Source organism: Gopherus flavomarginatus, chromosome 17 (assembly GCF_025201925.1).
Source record: "Gopherus flavomarginatus isolate rGopFla2 chromosome 17, rGopFla2.mat.asm, whole genome shotgun sequence".
Taxonomy (NCBI): Eukaryota; Metazoa; Chordata; order Testudines; family Testudinidae; genus Gopherus; species Gopherus flavomarginatus.
Window position 1 is genome coordinate 18,219,574 of NC_066633.1, and position 17,775 is coordinate 18,237,348.

Sequence of the window (17,775 nt, forward strand, 5' to 3'; positions counted from 1 at the left end):
CACCTGGCACAGCTGGGAAAGGACAAGAGAAACAGCTGCGTTGCCTACCTTGGGTCCCTTGGGGCCTCTTGGGAGCTTGTGCCCGGCTTTGCCTCGCTTGCCCTGTGCAATGATAGAGAACTGGAGTTTGTGAACAAAGTAATATGAAAATCAGCGATGGCTCCTGCTCAGCTCTGCTCCTCACTACCACAGTCCGCCTGGGGGTCGCCCCTAAAGCTCCTCACTGCTAACGTATCCCAGCATCACCCCCAGGAACGGTATCCTCTCCCCATCGCTACAGTATCCCAAACAACCTGTGATGCTGTGTCCCGTCCCCATGTGACCCTCAAACATGCCCCTTTGCAAACTGCCCTCATTACGTGCTGCTCATGCAGGAGCGAGAGGAATTAACTCAGACTGTTCACACTGGGTTAGCGTTAACCACCGGCACGGAGCAGCTCCTGGCAGTGGATGCAGAGCACGCGGGGGGAAGATAATGTCACCTTACCCGTCTGCCAGGATTGCCAGGGAGGCCCTGATCTCCTTTGTGCCCACTGTTCCCCTAAGGAAACAGACAAACACACACATGGCAAGTCACCAGCAGCTCTGATGAACTGCCAGAAAGGGGGTAAAGGCTCCTCCCTACCTACCCAAGGGTGCTCGTTCGCTGCTAAAGCATCCCTTGGATAAAAAGGATGCAGCAAAACAGCACAAATCTGGCCCATAACCCCATCTTGCTGAGAGCATCAGGACACCGGAGCAATCACCCCTCTTTCACTGTACACACTCTCCCACCAGGAAAGAGTCACTGTCCCTGGGGTGAGGGAGACGCTATTTGCAATCATTACTTTTCCGGTGGGAGTAAAACAGGCACGAAAGCCTGCACAGCACTCGGCTGCTCATCTGCTCTCCCCTTGCAGGGCCAACTGCACTCATCCTAGGTTATTGCGCAGTGTTGCAGTGTGCCCCAGAGGTGGCTGCATTTCAGTAGTGGGTGCTACGAGATCTTTTGGCGTGAAAGGAGCTATATAAACGAAAGAGTTGCCAGCAGGAAGCCACGTGTCAATGGCACCTGTTACTCTGACAGAAGAGTCCCTGGCACCAAACCTCAAAAGGTTAGTGTCCTAGAGACACAGAGCACACCATCAATAGGGCCAAGGGCATGTTATTCTACAACAGGAGTGCTCCATTGGGAGGAAGGATCATTCCCCATCTGAAGAGCAGAGAAGGACTTCGGAAGTTACCTTTTCTCCTTTACGACCCCTCTGTCCCTCCGGACCCAGTTGTCCTCGAGGCCCCTGAAGTCACAAGGGAGAAGGAAACGTCTCTCCGGGAACACCAACAACTCCCCAAGGAAGAAGAAGTCTCTTCAGCGATCCCCCTAACGCAGTGCCCTCACAAAGGGGTTCAATGCCAATTCCTCCTTGAGTTCTGTCCCCATGCCTGCCCACACATCTGGTTCTTTCTTCCCATTTCTAAGCAGGGCTTGTAAAAGCCCGGGGGGGCGGGAAGGGGGGTGGAGCAGGGGCATGAGACAGCGCAGGGATTTTTACCCAGCCTGATAGGGGCCAGGTAAGTCCTCAAGCCCCGCTACCAAAGAGGCCATGGGGTCATGCTTTCAGGGAAGAAAAGGAGGCATGAAACGTATGCTTGCAGGGAGAGGAGGAGCAGACATGCTCCAAGTCGGCACATGGCACTCCTACCGTTCGTCCCGGTTCTCCTGGCTCCCCCAGCTTCCCCCTCTCACCCGGAGGGCCCTAATGGAACAAACGGATGAACAATCCATTACATTCACATCTCCCTAAAGAGCATATCCCGGTGACCTGCCTTTCTAGACCCCTCCTTGGCCCTCACCACACTCCTATCCAAGCGCATGACAATCAGGAATGGATTTTGTCCTCACAACACCCCTGATTGGCAGGTAAATAAGTACAGACAGGGGCAACTCCCATTGGGATCCTGGCGGGAAACAAGGGACTGGGAGGGGACAGGGTCTAGGAGCTAGTTGGTGCGGGGTAGACCGACACTGGCTGAGGAGACAAGGAGAGACAGAACGAGTGGGCAAGGAGACAGACTGAGAACCAAAAGGGGTAGGAGGAAGGAAGGAGAAGAGGGGATGGGCAGACAGGGTGTGGTGGGAGAACTGGGACTGGCTGGGCAAAGAAACTGGGACAAGAAGCCTCGGTAGGAAGGTGACAGTCTCTTTCACTGCACAACCTTGATTCCTCTCCAAGCAGGTCCAGCCTGTGCACTGAATGAGGCTGGAGTCCTGTGGAAAAACTAAGCCTGTGATCAAGCAATTAAAGACACATCACAATGAATACGCAGATGGGCGGAAGGGGGCAAATTAAGCTTGCACTGGCAATCAAAATTCTGATGCTTCCTAGTTTTTCAGTGCTTGGCTTTGCAATCAGAACAATGTCCTTTTAATGGATGCGTGTGCATTTATGCCCAACATTTATGAGTGTGGTGGACACACTGCTGTGCAACAGAATTTCATGTTATCAAGTGCAATTTGCTTGTATCACGGAATCATAGAATATAAGGGTTGGAAAAGACCTCAGGAGGTCATCTAGTCCAATCCCCTGCTCAAAGCAGGACCAACCCCAACTAAATCATCCCAGCCAGGGCTTCATCAAGCCGGGTCTTAAAAACCTCTAAGGATAGATTCCACCACCTCCCTAGGTAACCCATTCCAGTGCTTCACCACCCCCCTAGTGAAACAGTGTTTCCTAATATCCAACCTAGACCTCTCCTACTTCAACTTGAGACCATTACTCCTTGTTCTGTCATCTGCCACCACTGAGAACAGCCAAGCTCCATCCTCTTTGGAACCTCACTTCAGGTAGTTGAAAGCTGCTATCAAATCCCCCTTCACTCTTCTCTTCTTCAGACTAAAAAGCCCAGTTCTCTCAGCCTCTTCTCGTAAGTCATGTGCCCCAGCCCCCTAATAATTTTTGTTGCCCTTCGCTGGACTTTCTCCAATTTGTCCACATCCTTTCTGTAGTGGTGGGCCCAAAACTGTATGCAGTACTCCAGATGTGGCCTCACAAATGCCGAATGGAGCTGAATAATCACTTCCCTCGATCTGCTGGCAATGCTCCTACTAATGCAGCCCAATTTGCCGTTAGCCATTTCGGCAACAAGGGCACACTGCTGACTCATATCCAGCTTCTCATCCACTGTAACCCCTAGGTCCTTTTCTGCAGAACTGCCGCTTAGCCAGTCGGTCCCCAGCCTGTAGCAGTGCATGGGATTCTTCCTTCCTAAGTGCAGGATTCTGCACTTGTCCTTGTTGAACCTCATCAGGTTTCTTTTGGCCCAATCCTCCAGTTTGTCTAGGTCACTCTGGACCCGACCCTACCCTCCAGCATATCTACTTCTCTCAGCTTAGTGTCATCTGCGAACTTGCTGAGGCTGCAATCCATCCTATCATCCAGATCTTTAATGTTGTTCATACTCGGCCATTCACCTAACCATTCTGAAACACTGGATGCAGTCCCAGCCATCTTCCCTCACCACGCCCAACCCTGTTCACACTTCTGATCACAGGCTCACCATGAGGGCAGCCACAAACCACAAACTCCATATTTGCTGAAAAAGCAGTAAAGGGGCCCACTCACTTCAACACCACTTAGCCCTGCTGCTCCCACTTCTCCAGGTGGTCCACGAGAACCCTGAATTCATTGGGGGGAAAAAACACAACTGACATTAGCTTCGGGTGAATCAGAGGAAAGGCAGTCTAGTGATTAAATACACTTGGGAGTCAGGAACTCTGGGCACTCTTCCCAGTTCTGCTGCTGACCTGTTACTGAGTGACCATGGGCAACTCATGCAGGCTCTCTGTGCCTCAGTTTACCCATCTGTAAAATGGGGATAATACCTCCCACCTCAAAGGGGAGTTATAAGGCTTAATTCATCTATATCAATCATTTTGTGCTCTGGAACAGAAAGTCACAGAGCGGCACAAGGTTATTAATGTATTTGTTTGATGCTTGGACTTCTGTCTTGATAGCTACCATGGCAGATCATTATCCTGACTGCTAGTGATGTTCACAAATAGGGTTTGCATGTGTCGTCTCCAAAGATGCATGTGGGAGGGCTGTGAGCAACCAACTCACATCATATGTGCTCAAAGCCCAGGCAAGAGATGAGGTCACTTTGCACATTCAGACTCAGAGATCAAATCCATCCTGCACTAAAGCAACCCACGGTTTGTGCCTGTTACATGCATCTTCCTTCTGGAGTCAGGGTGAAGGGAGCTAAGCAAAATGTGTGGATCTTTAGAAGATCAAGTAGAGCTCTGTATGTGCAGCAGCTGAGAGAGGGTGCCGTGAGGGGAATCGTCTCACAAAGGCAGGAGGGAGGGTGGTGAATAAAGTTACCTGATGGCCAGTCTCTCCTTTTCCCCCCTCATCTCCTTTGGGTCCTTCAGGCCCACCAAAGCCCTTGAGTCCTTGGCTCCCACTTTCACCCCTGGAGCCTGCTGCACCCTAGAGCGCATAGAAGAGAGAGAGATGCAGCCGCCTTATGGACTTAATTCATAGCATTACTACCTGACCCAACATGGTGACATTGCATGAGAGAGTGGAGAGAAGACACCACTGGTCTCCACCGTCTCTTCCTTCAGAGCGTGGTTGTGGAAATGTCAAAAGCGAGTGTGATTTGATAAAACTCACAAACAGCTTGCAAAAAAGCAGGAGAGAATAGGTGAATCCAGATGGAACCCCAAACTGGACCACGATCCACACTTCACTCAACTACGAGGATGGTCAGCTGTGGATCTCAGTCAGGACTGGAGCTTCACAGCTCACAGCCAGGTCTCTCTGCGAACTGGATGTGTTCTAGAAACAACAAATTCACCTTGTTGTTCACTGATGTCCAACTCTAGCCTAGCTGGGGGGTTTTTTGTTGAAAAGGTCTAAGCAGTATTTCTCAGAAATCTTTGAAGCTTTCTTTTATTTGATAAAGTTTATTTCACTTCCTCTCTTCTCTTTGCAAATGGAATTTATTGAACTAAAAAAACCATTCGTCGTCATGGAGAGAGGAGTTGCCATCCTAGACAATGGGAAACCCAGAACCCGGACCAAGAATTATTTCTTCAATTAAGCTGCACAGAATCATTAGTACATCTGCAGTGCTTTCTAAATGTCACCTCTGCAATCGTTACATGTCATCAGGTGCAGCCTTTATCATACGGTACATGAGGGGAAGCGAGGTGGTTATCTGCCCTTTTTAATTTGAACTGAAGAGGATAGTGAGCGCTTTTAACAATATGGCACTGCTGTTTGGGCATTGGGCTATCTGCGAGGTGCATTTCTGGTGATCTTTCAGATCCCAACAATTCAAGCATCTCTGTTCTACGACAGCAAAAACTGAAACAAAATGTATTGTGTATGTTTGACAACAGACACTGGTAACTAATTGCACCATTACAGCAGCACTTTGGCATGTGTCTTATTGGCAACCATATTTAAAATGCTTTTAGCTGACTACAGTTCTGCAGAAATCAAGGAAATAAGGACTTGATTGGAAAGTAAAGTATTTACCTGAAGGGATCCCTTCCTGGCCATCCTTTCACATTTTCACAATGCCCCTTCACAGAGCAATTGCATAGTGGCATTACCATAAACACAACCGTTTTGTCTTGAGCTGGGACATTAATGTCCTGTTTGGATCTAGATTCTGAAGCACCAAAAAGTCAGGGATGCCAGGCTGGGCCAATTTCTTGTCCCATAATACAGTTAGCATCAGCAGGAGCAGATTATTTCCGTTAGAGTAAGCAAAACGTTGCAATGACTTTTCATTTTGCATTGGAGACTAGACAACTTCAATACATCTCAGTCCTAAGCCTCCTAGGCTGGGACATGGGGATGCTTCAGAACTGACCTGAAACCTAACCCAAACCTGGAAGCACCCTTGAGGTTTGAAAAAGTCTTAGTTTTCATCTTGTCCCAGTTTCAGAGGTGCTCCGATTTCACCAGAACTAGAATAAAAATCCCCAAGTAGCTTGTGGAAAGGCCATTTACAGCCTAGGTGGAAAGAAAGATGCAACAAAGCCTGCTGCCATGAGATTTCAGCCTGATTTGTTGCACTCAAGAGGTGGGACAGTCCAGATAAGAGTTGGTTCCACATAGCAGCACCCTCTTCCCTACCAAACAAACCATTAAACTAAAACGTAAGAAAAGAAATCAGGACGAGAATAAAGTATTAAAGAGCCAGGTTAAAAGAACAGCCGCCTTAAAAATTGCCAGGAGCTTCTTTGCATGACACCAGAGCTGATCTCTGAACACTCCCCAGTCTCTGCTCTGGAGCAGGATTCAGTACTTACAGCAGGCCCTGGCTTGCCTCGCTCTCCTTTTCTTCCACCTTCCCCAGGGACTCCCTGCAGTAACATTTAAGAATTAACATGAATGTGACTCTTACCTGTTTGATGCATTCATTGGTAGCTCTTAGGATACTACCAAGTGTAGCACCATGGAGACTGGTACCCTTGCTAGTCTCAAGGTCTACACCCTCAATGAAGGTGTGATTGCAGTGGGGGTGGGCACACCTGAACTGCCTTTAAGCTGGCGTTAGTGAGGATATGGCAGTGCTGGCTGGATGACGCAGTACAAGTACACTAGGGACTATGGGTAAGTACTCAGGTTGTTGGCTTCCACTGGGGTCCATGCCACCACACCTTCACTGCAGGTCAAGCACTGAATAGCCCATGGGACAAAAACTGCCCTGTTCCTCTCACAGATGCTCTCTGAGAGAAGTACGTTGATGGAGGGCTTGCACGGCTGCTATCCGTTATTGTATCAGTCTCACGGACAAATATGGGAATAAATATGGGATGATTTAGTTGGGGATTGGTCCTGCTTTGAGCAGGGAGTTGGATGAGATGAGGTCCCTTCCAACCTGGACATCCTCTTTTCATAGAATATCTGTCTCTGGGGATGTCAGGCCAGCCCGTTACAGCACTCTTGTAAAATACAGTGTCCCAGCGCTAGTGTCTGTAAGACGATGACTGGGGAAACGAACATGACTGAAGTGCGGGGAACAGAGTTTCAAAAGGGCCTACTGCTTTGTGTTGCCTGACTTGAGACACCGTAAAGGAAAGGGGCCTGGTTTTCAGAGGGGGGGTGCTCAGCACTTCCTAAAGTCCAGTGCCCAAGTTGGCCACCCAAGAATTGAAGCATCCAAAAATCACTAGTCACTTCTGAAAGTCCTGGCCTAAGCTGGGAAGGGGGAATTCTTCTAGTTTTCATTTCAGACGGTGACTGTGAGGCACGCCTCAGACAGCATACTGGGGTTCTGCAGGACGCCAGTGACAATTACCTCCAATCCAGCCACACCAGCTGGGCCAATCAGTCCACTTGGTCCTGGATCCCCCTGGGGAAAAATAAGGGAATAGTTCTTATCCTGCCCTCGAACCTAGGCCACTAAAACCTTTGTGGGGCTGCCCCAGCCCTCTCCCCTTTGATCACCAAACCCAAAGGGATGGGGATTGATCCCTGGCACAGGCAGCCTGCATTACAAGCCTGCCACTGAAAATCTCTCTCCATCGGGTATGCTGAGCTGGTAACTGCCTCTTTCTTGCAGCAGACTGCACTGGAGGAGTGGACCATCCCTTCATACTTCAACTCACTGGCAGCCTTTCCTGTTATCCCAGGGCTAGAAATCAAGGCTCAGGAAATGAGTAAAACAGAGGAAGGGGAGTTTTCCGTTCTTAAATTTCATTGGCTTCTCTATGTCACAAGAGGAGTCCTCTTTACGGTTGTCTAAGCCCTCTCAGATCCCAGGAAAGCAGCTCTGCTGGTCACCAAACCACAGACAGCTCTCCAACGCCTTTCGGCAATGCCAGCTCTCCCACCTCGTAAAGCTCATTATCACAATGGAGTGAGTTGGGTAAGGCTATGTCAGACTTTATCGTTTCTTCTCAGTACCTTCTCTCCCTCAGGGCCAGCTAACCCAGGTGGACCTAGGATGCCTACTTCACCCTGTCACAAAGGAAAAAAAAAGGTCACACCCATTCAAAATAGCCATGCCTTACACAGAGGAGCCAGTTGCCATCTGATGGTCAAGTAACATGCATGACCCCCAGATTTCTACATCAGAGGCCTAGCAACCAGCAAAGGAAGGAGGAATAATACAAGTTAACGTACAATTCGTCCTCTGGATCCAGCAGGTCCTGCAGTCCCAATCACACCGACCTGGCCCTGCGGAAGGAAGGGAAGTGTTACTTATTAGAACCCTGACAGAGCTCTGAAAACTGAGACCGGAGCTTGACTTGGCTGCTGAATCCAGCATTAATCTAGAATGCCCTGGACAGCAGCAACTGCATTCCAGCCAACCGTCACTGCGACAGAACCTGCAGATAACGATGCCACGGGGAAAATCTCATCCCAACAGGTTCACAGGGAACCAAGCAATTGCCTGGAGAGTGACAGACTAATGGACAATGTCAACATGGGCCACCCAGGGTCCAGAAGCAAACCCAATAATTACCCTAATGGGCAACTCCAAGAACACACAGGGCTAGAGGAGAGAGAGACACTCAGGGACAAGATATTCTAAACGGGGAGCAAGAAACATGCATGAATATTGACAGACCAGTTTTTTCTCTCAGTAAGACACACTAGGAACTCAAATAGCTAGAGAGAGAGAGAGAGACTCAAAAATTAGTCCTGAGACTTAGAGGCACATAAAGGAGAAGCCCCATGGAGAAGTGCTCATGGTTGTGTGTCAAGTGACACTCTGGCTCAAAATGTGGACTTTTTGCCAGCTGATAGTTTTGGCACAAAACTGCGCATAACGTCAGCATCTTGAACATGTCAGTGTGAAAACTGCTCTTTGTCGAATGAACGTTTTAATTTGAAAAGTCCTGACACCATCTCATTATGGTCAAAAAGAGGAAAACGTGTGTAAAAATAGCCCGTTTTTGCTCACAAATGCATGTCTTTTTTGGGGGTGGGGTGGGGGGGCAAGCTTTTCCCCAACTCTAGCCCCTCACCCTCAAATTGGACTAATTTGGTGAAATCAAAACATGACATAAAACATCTCCAATTTTGGAGGTTTTCCAATTTCCCTGGGAATGTTTTGCATAGTCCTTGGCAAACCTCTGGTTTCCTGCTGGGTGGCCAAGAACTCTCCTGCATACACAGCTAGACCTAAACTCCTACCCTCATGAGAAATCCTGGGATTCTTGCCAGGGCCCAGCAACCCACATGGAGAGAGAGGTCCTCGCTGTACTTGCCAGTAAACCTTCTTGCCCCTTCTCTCCTTTAAGTCCCTTTTCACCAGTTTCTCCCACAATGGCACCTGATCCAGACATTCCAAGAGGGCCCCTGGGGCCGGCGTCACCCTGTTCATTAGTGAAAACAGATGTGTTATTACGAGGACCTGAATGAGTAAAATCAACTGCAATTAAATGAGCCAACAATTAAATGGCATCTAATTAACACAACGCATGTTTTAAACTCATCTTGTGTGCCAATTATGTGGCCCTACATCATTAACACACAAGAAAGAATCCCGGCTTTATTCGAAAATCTCAGTCTTAAAACTACAGCCGTCCAGTGGCACCTCCGTAAGCCTGGCACATCTCCAGCATCTCATCTGGGGACCAAGAGATACTTTACTAAGATGTTTGAGACAAACAGGGGCTGAGCAGGCCACGAGTGGCAATGTAGGTTCTCAAAGGGAAAGCATAAAAGATCTCCCCACCTTTTGGCCCTTGGGCCCGGGCTCCCCCATATCTCCGGGCTCCCCGATGTCACCCTGCAAGAAAGGAGAAGCAAACTCTTTAGTCCCAGTTCAGCGAGCACCCATATTCTGCATCAGGTGTGTCCTCTCGATGCTCATCAGTCCCTGAGGATTGAGGCCTCTTACACTGACTCTCCATTGCTACAGCAAAATATTATTCGGCCTGTGATATGAATTCTGGTGAAGGTGTTGTAGGCACCACAAGTCATAGAAAAGTAGGGCTGGAAGGGACCTCAAGAAGTCATCAAGACCAGCCCCCATGTGCTCAGCAGGACCAAGTAAACCTAGACCATCTCAAAGAGGTGTATGTCCAACCCTGTTCTTAATAACCTCCAGTGATGGGGATGCCACAACCTCCCTCGGAAGACTAGTGCAGAACTTAATCACTCATGGTTAGAGAGCTTTTCCAGACACTTAATCTAAACCTCCCTTGCTACGAACTAAGCCAATTACTTCTTGTCCCACCTTCAATGGACATGGAGAACAATTAATCACAGTCCTCTTTATATCAGCCCTTACAGTCATAGGGGCATCGGGTGAATTAATGGGGCGTGACAAGTTATAACAAGATCCAATGACTGAATCTATGTCTTTACCTACAGCCAGGCTTCCTTCTATCTCAAAGTCTCCAGGACAACACTAGAGTCTATTTTGCATGCAATGCACATGTGTAATTTCGACCAGCACCAGCAGGAGTTATTAGCACATCCAAGTAGCATCTTCTATCCCTTGGCCCTGGCAGGGAGATCTGCCAGCTCTGTCGTTGCTGCATGATGGAATTCCAGTGGTTTGTAACAGAGTTTTAGAGCTGGGGCAGTTTCTTTAGACTTATTTGTAGCACTACTGTGCCTCTGGGATGCGCAGGGTAGTGGTCTTGATATTACACAGCAGATGCAGAGTGGAATGGTTTGAAATTGCTAAGCCTACTTCGAAGCAAGCAGGAGATGGGAACAGAGGGGGCTGGCGAAGAATCTTACATGGCCTTGGACCCTCACAAGCAAGAGGAGAAGGTTGCCATACTGGGAAAACCCATACTTCAGACACCCAGGGACAAATCCCAAATCCCCATCACTGGGTATAGCTGGCCCCAAATTTTCCATTTTATATGGCAAATTGGGTTTTCAATATGAGAATTTTCACAGAAAGTGTAAAATTTCCTTTAAAAAATTAAAATAAAATAGAGTATGCGTTGGAACACTGAAAATCTAATTCTCTTTTGGCTGAACTCCCCTCTCCCTCTCCTGTTTTCAGCCAAAATGATTTTTCAGAAGAAAAGGTTTCTGATGAGAATTCAAAATTGCCAACAGAAAAAAAAAATTCCAATCAAGCTCTTTCTGACATTCATCTAACCTAACATGTATGAGCCCTGTTCCTAGTGCCACACCCAGACGTTACTTGTACTGCCATCCATCACGGCAGGATCTGAGCACCTTCCATTTAAAGTCAAGGGCAGTAGCAAAGTTGCTAGTGGACTTCATGACATCTCTAGCCCTTCTTCCTTTCCTGGGCCAAAGCTCTGCTACCACCGCAAGTAACATCCTGTCCTGAAAGGAGCAGGAAATATATAGGAAAGTAAGCTGATGGAGATAGACAGTGCTGGTCCCTAGCTGAAGACTTATGTGACCATGCCACCCTCTCCCCCCACGCTGACAAGACCTCCCCAAGCCCATCTCAGAGCCCTTTGTTTAGCTGGGTCTAATAATCTAGCCATCCAAATCATTTTTCCCTGGTTGCTCAACCTTGCTTCCTACTCGCATCAAGGATCACAACTGCAGCCTTCTCTAGGGGGTTGCAGTGACATGGGTACCATGGTGGTGGGCCACTTGTCAGAGAATGCCCAAGGTGTACCTTTTTTCCTAGTTCCCCAGGTCTCCCAGGGTGTCCCTTTGGCCCTTCCTCTCCTGGCTCCCCAGAGCCTCCATTGACACCTGGAGCCCCTGAGATTCCTGCGTCTCCCTGGAAAGGAAGAAGATGACAAGTATTATTATCCAGCAGACCTTACCAGCTGTGTTCTGGATATCTGCTGATTTTCAATATAAATCATTAACCCCTCAACAAGCAGATAGATCCTGACAGCAGGAGGTAAGGCTGGTGGGTTTCCAATCCAGCAGACGCTTGCTATAATTTGTAACAACAAATCAGAGGAAAATTCCCAAGAAGAGTAACTTAATCATGCGGACTGGGGTTTCCTGAAGGGTGACGGTCCTCCCCTGAACCACAATGGGAGAACAAGGCGGCTAACTGCTGAGGCTGCCTGGGGAGGGTGGATTCTGGAGAACAGTGATTATTTACCAGGCACAAAACAGTAAATGAATGATAAAACAAAACTACAGCCACCGGAGGCTGGTATCTTCTGTTGGCTGCCATGGATGGAACACTCTCTCCCCAGGCACCTGCACTGAAGGAGTTAGGTGCCCAACTCCCACTGGAAAAATCTATGAGAACTGGGCACCTAACTCCTTTAGACGCTTCTGAAAATCTCACCCATGAGCACTGACGGTAATGACGGATGAACCGCAAAAACTGGGAGGCCTGGCTGTTTATTCCAAACCCTACAATCATGCCAACCGGCCTTGGAAAGCTCGAGTGTGCATGTTTTCTGGAAGAACTGCCAGTGCCGCTCTGTATGCAGAGTGGAAAATCTGTAAGTAAAACTCGCTGGCGTGTTTCCATCGTGCAAACAGAGCACAGCATGAAAAGGGAACTGAGTGAGGGTTCTTTCATTTGCAACAGCCTAAGCAGCGGTTAGTAACACGGATAAGGATGATTTTTTTAAAAATGCCTGATTATTAATTGCAGGTTAAGGCCTCCCTCTAAGTTTCAGTTTCTGCACGCTCTAGAACCATAGATACAGAATGAGCGTAAAAGAGTGTACCTGAGCACAGGGATAGCTGCAACTACATGCACCAGGGAAACTCGAGTTCCAAAGCACCATGGGGGAATTTTATCCAGGCTTCTGCCCAGAAATCCAGCTCAGGAATTAGTGTTACCTCAAGGATTTCAGCTTCCTAAAACCTGGTTTTAGAACTCATCTTCAGTACTGACCTGCTCCCCTTTGGACCCAGGCTGACCTTCCATTCCAGGGAGTCCCGGGGAACCCTACAGAAGGAAAATAGATCAGCTCGTAAATGTTTTAAAGAGTTTATGTACCCTTTGGTAGCACACACTGAATAGCAACACACCTGCGACTCAGCGCTGCTAGAACAAGAGCAGGGCTTCGTGGTGGGCAATCTTGGAAGTCACCCAGTAGATGAAAACCTAGAGAGGACACCCATGAGAGTTATAGATGAATATCCCCAATTGGTCTTCTTTGGGGCAGGTTGCCAAGGTGATGGAAGCCATCTTGGCTGACACACCAGGGACTGAACTGGGGACTCCAGAGCTAAACGCTTGAACTAAAGAGCCACAACTCCTCAGCTGGGGCTGTTTTAGACTCTGACAAACACACACCAGCAGATTACACCAAATCCTGCCTTGCAGACATATTATCTGGCTGAAGGTCAGCCCTGGGGCAGCACTAATACTCAACTCCGATAACTAAGATGACAAGAAAGTCTTGACTCTCACAGCTTTCCTTCCGAACAAGCAGCCCTCAAACTCTACTCCTCCCAGCAGCTGGAAGCCAAGGGGAAGGGGGATTGAAAAGTCCAGAGAGAGGAACATTAAAAAAGGGGACAAAGGACATGATTTCCTGAGCTATTTACCAGGGTTGCCTAGTGGATTGAGCACTGGACTGGGACTCAGAAGACCTGGGTTCTAGTTCCAGCTCTGCAACTGGCCTGCTGGTGACCTTGACAAGTCACTGCACTGCTCTGTGCCTCCGTTTCCCTCTTCATAAAATGGGGATAATGATCCATTGGGATCTACAGATGAAAAGTGCTATATAAGACCTAGGCATTACCACCATACCTGCTCTCCATCCAGGCCTCTGATGCCAGCTTCTCCCGGCTCTCCCACTTCACCCTAAAGAAACAGGACATTCAACCGAGCAGCTAATCTTAGTGAGGGTTTGCACCGAAGAGTCTCCATCCTTCAAGCTTTTGCAGTACCATGGTCTGAACTTAGCATCACCAAGCTGTGACATCTGAGCACAGATGTGCTGGGAGAGTTTGCAGAGGAGTTTTACTCCTCATTGTAGCAGATGCTCCAACCTACATTTCTCCATGTTGGTATTTTCACTCCTACCCCAAATAATGGGGGGAAGGAAGGCTTGGGGTGTGTGCATTAGTGCCTCTCAACCTGGGCAGGTATCCCCCATTAATAAGAAGGAATAGCACTCATCTGGGGCGTAATCAGGGCTGCTGGAGGAAAGCAACAGGCTTAGGAGATCTGGGGCAACAAGTAGGAGATCTGGACTCAGAAGTGACTGGGGTTGGGATGCAATACTTGAGAGGAAGGCAGAGGAGTGAGCTCTCCATGGGGGAGAGCTACTGGTCCATATGAGCTCATTGCACATGGGTACGTCCAGGAGAAGCAAAGGGGTAAAGTTACTAATGTTACCGGAGTGAGGCTGCAGGGGGTGCTGGAAGGTGTGTGGGTGCTATAGCTCAACCTCCTCCTGTCCCCCTAACACTCTCACTTTACCCATTGGGCACAATGCACCATTCTCCCCATGTGGAGATTCCAGCCTCCGCCCCCCAAAGACGACCGCAATCTGTTTGTCATAGGAAGAATAATTCTAACATGTAAGGGGAACAATTCTTTGGAGATACACTGTGTCTTCTGTGTCTTGTTCCCCACCCACCCACCCACCTCATCTTGTTCCCCACCCACCCGCAAGGATTTGAACAACAAGCGTGGGGGGGTTGGGGGTGGATTCATCACTCCTCTCTGCACACGTCCTTCATTAATGAACATAGACTCAGTGCAGGCAGCAGTGCTGAATCCGTAACACTGCATCCACAGATATGGAATCAGGTGCCCCTTTCACCTCCTTACCTTCTCTCCTTTCTCCCCCAAAGGCCCTTCCAGCCCAGCTGGCCCTTCCTGGCCCTGCAAGAGCACGGATTGAATTAGCAATCGTGTCCTAATCTGGAGAGTCCCTGCCAATCCCCAACATAAGATGAGCCAGTCTTCAGCTTCTGTCTAAGGGCTCGTATATCACCATTGACTCCCTCCCACTAGATCCCGGGGCTCAGGCCTCTGGCAAGCTCACACTTTCTGTCACAACTGACTAGGAAAACATCACTGCGACACCCGGCACACCCAGACTGAAAGAACAAGGTAGGCTGACAAAGGCGGTGAACATCAAACTACAGGATCTGTGGGTACACTGAGTCCCTGACGGACGATGTTTCCAACCTGGCTGCCTGAAATGCCTATCACAGACCCCTCCCTGTGTCTAAAGGTTGAAAATCTGGCCCGTCTGCAAAGAGCTGGAGGAGGTTCCACAGCACAGGAACCGTGTTACGACTGTGGGCTAAGAAGTGCCTCAGAGAAACCTCCTGCTGTTGCAATGGGCTACCAGAGACACAAGCAGCGAATACAAGATGAGGTGCTGGATTACAGGGATACACTCTGCCCATCTTGTATGCACAGTGGAGCGTAAGGGAGGCAGGGGCTGTTGCATGTCGATTGCATAGAGTAACCCTGTCTTGGGGAGCTGAAGTTATTTTGCCCAAGATTTTCAAGAGCGACTAGCTATTTGGGGGTGGGGAGCAACTTGATACCCCTGAAGAGGGCCTGCTTCTCAGACAGTGCGGAGCACCTGCCCTCTGGAAATCAGGCCCCCTCAAATTTGGGCTCCCCAAATCTGTCACCATTTTTGAGCATTTTAATCTTTTAACCTTGCACCTGGAGCCCCACTTGAGACATGAATCATTGGTTCCATTAATGAGATGTTCAGAACCGGTGGGGTCTGACTCACCAGTGGGTTGTGAGAAGGACCGAGTGGGGGTCGGCTGTCACTGCCTGCATCACTGCCCGCCCTGTGCGTGCCCCAGAAATGTTCTGCTCCATGTGGTCACTTCCACTGGGCTGAGGCAGCAGGCAGTGGCATGGGGAGCAAGATCTGGACAGCAGCAGTGTGGAGGAAGCAGCTGGAACCACCAAGTGGCCAGTCAGCCTGGTAGTTACTGGGGCCCAGCCACAGGGAGAGAGGGGCAGCAGGAGGGGGACAGGGTGGGGAGAGAGCGCCAAGCAGGGGGATTGGAGTTGGAGGGTTCCCGCACTTTAAATAGCATTTCACAGCCCTGTAGGCCACCTTCCAGCAAGTGGTAGTTTTCATTCTCTCTCAATGGTGCGTCCCCCAAAAGACTAAATCCACTTGGTGAGTCACCTCAATAAAGTTTCACTGCACTGATGTCCCTTGGCATGCCCAGCTGGAGAAGGCGGGGGAAGGGTGCTGGTGCATATAACATCACACCTGGATTTTATTAGCGCCTTACAAATCTTTGTCTCATAAGAGACTCAGTGCTGCAGAGTTTAGGAATGGGAACACAGGTTACGTATCTGATCTTGAGGTAACTAGGGGGTGGGGTGAAGCACTCGGCAGATCTGTAGCCATACAGTACATAACTCAGACAATGAAGCCATGGAGCTGGAGAAGAGGAGACCTCTTCAGCATTTAAGCTTTGATAACATCTTCCAGCTCATGGAGCACGTCTCTAATCCCACTGACAAGCGGAGCGATGCCTGATGGTGTCATTCTCACCTTACTCATCAGTCAAAGAAATCAGAATCTGTACTTACTGGGTATCCAGCCGGTCCTGCAGCCCCACTCAGTCCAGCAGGCCCGTTCTCTCCTGGCACACCAGGCTTACCGTGGACGCCATCTGGCCCTTGAATGCCTGGAAGCCCCTGTGCAAAGGAAAGGACAGTTATGCATCTATCTACGCATGTAGATGGGAAGAGATACTCTATGAATCTCACACACATCAGGTGGCATTTGAGTTCCAATAGTCAGTTACTGCGCCCAAGAGCTGAGAGGTGAAATACAGTGTCTGAAGTGATTATAAAAAAAAAAAAAATCACTCGTATGGTTTATAACGGCACCATCAGAGCCCCCAGAAATATTTATAATGTTGTAGCTCACAAAGGCGTGTTCACTGAATATCTCAACATGGGAATTTCTCTCTCCTCCCCCCTTTTACAAAAGAAGAGTTTTAAAGTTAGATGTTTTGCTACGGTCAAGAATGCTGGAGACACAAAACCTGTAGAATGCATCACCCAGACCCCTTCTGCAGAATAAAAACAGACTGACCATAATTCAGGCAGGTTTGCCTCACACTATGATCAAGGTCACCTTACCCTGAACTGGAGGGGGTCCCTTCTGCGGGTGTGAGGGTGGTGAAGTCTCCAAACCCGTTCTGCCACCGGGTGGCTTGGGACACATGCTCACCGAGAGCTGGACTGACACCACCAAATCATTTGACATAGGGCAGCGCTTAGCCCAAAGATGGGAACAAATCACTCTCTGGAGGGGTGTGGATGTGCATCTTTCCAGCTCCATCAGTGTCACATGACTGGAGACCAGAAGGGGGGTAACTGCATTAGCACACAGCTATCCATCTCCTACTTACCAGCAGTCCCGGAAGCCCTCTAGGACCTGGGTCTCCCAGTCTCCCCTGAAACAAAAAGTTTATATTGCTTAATAGTAGAAGGTGAGATGCTCCCACCTAGGCCCAGAAACCACCTGTCTCAAAGAGGGGGAATGCACTCAGTTTTTCCATAATGCAAACAGAACACACACAGTTTGTTTCAGGTGGGGCCCCGCAGTGGTCTGTCACCAACATAAAGGACGCTCCCACAAGCACAGAGCCTTTGATAAATGCCACGTCCCGGGACCTATGTTTGCAAAGACAAGGGTTTCTATTCACTCATTAATCCTATTGAACACCAAACTACGGTTTCTCTTCTACTCTCTACAGGTTCTTATACTTCACTCATCACTGTAGTATCTCAGCACCTTGCAGCAGTGCATTAGTAACGTGATCACACAACGGTCACATGTTCGTAGTTCTCTCATCCTCTCCCCAGGGGAGATGCATGTGCACCGAAGTGTCTTGCTGCATGCACTGAAGTGTCTGGAAAATCAGGAGCAGGGAA

The 17,775-nt window shown here is 48.9% G+C and overlaps 1 protein-coding gene across 1 annotated transcript in view; it reads right to left on the reverse strand.

The window, feature by feature from the left end:
* Positions 1-17,775, reverse strand: part of LOC127036277 (collagen alpha-1(I) chain-like) — an 83,110-nt gene that overhangs the window by 16,237 nt on the left and 49,098 nt on the right. The window contains exons 28-45 of the mRNA XM_050927087.1: positions 17,250-17,294; positions 16,420-16,527; positions 14,668-14,721; positions 13,639-13,692; positions 12,775-12,828; positions 11,578-11,685; positions 9,691-9,744; positions 9,221-9,328; positions 8,130-8,183; positions 7,911-7,964; positions 7,303-7,356; positions 6,311-6,364; positions 4,365-4,472; positions 3,603-3,656; positions 1,683-1,736; positions 1,224-1,277; positions 488-541; positions 49-102 (exon numbers count right to left, since the gene is read on the reverse strand). Of these exons, the coding sequence (XP_050783044.1) occupies positions 49-102; positions 488-541; positions 1,224-1,277; positions 1,683-1,736; positions 3,603-3,656; positions 4,365-4,472; positions 6,311-6,364; positions 7,303-7,356; positions 7,911-7,964; positions 8,130-8,183; positions 9,221-9,328; positions 9,691-9,744; positions 11,578-11,685; positions 12,775-12,828; positions 13,639-13,692; positions 14,668-14,721; positions 16,420-16,527; positions 17,250-17,294 (1,179 nt within the window). The remainder of the gene's footprint in view (positions 1-48; positions 103-487; positions 542-1,223; positions 1,278-1,682; positions 1,737-3,602; positions 3,657-4,364; positions 4,473-6,310; positions 6,365-7,302; positions 7,357-7,910; positions 7,965-8,129; positions 8,184-9,220; positions 9,329-9,690; positions 9,745-11,577; positions 11,686-12,774; positions 12,829-13,638; positions 13,693-14,667; positions 14,722-16,419; positions 16,528-17,249; positions 17,295-17,775) is intronic.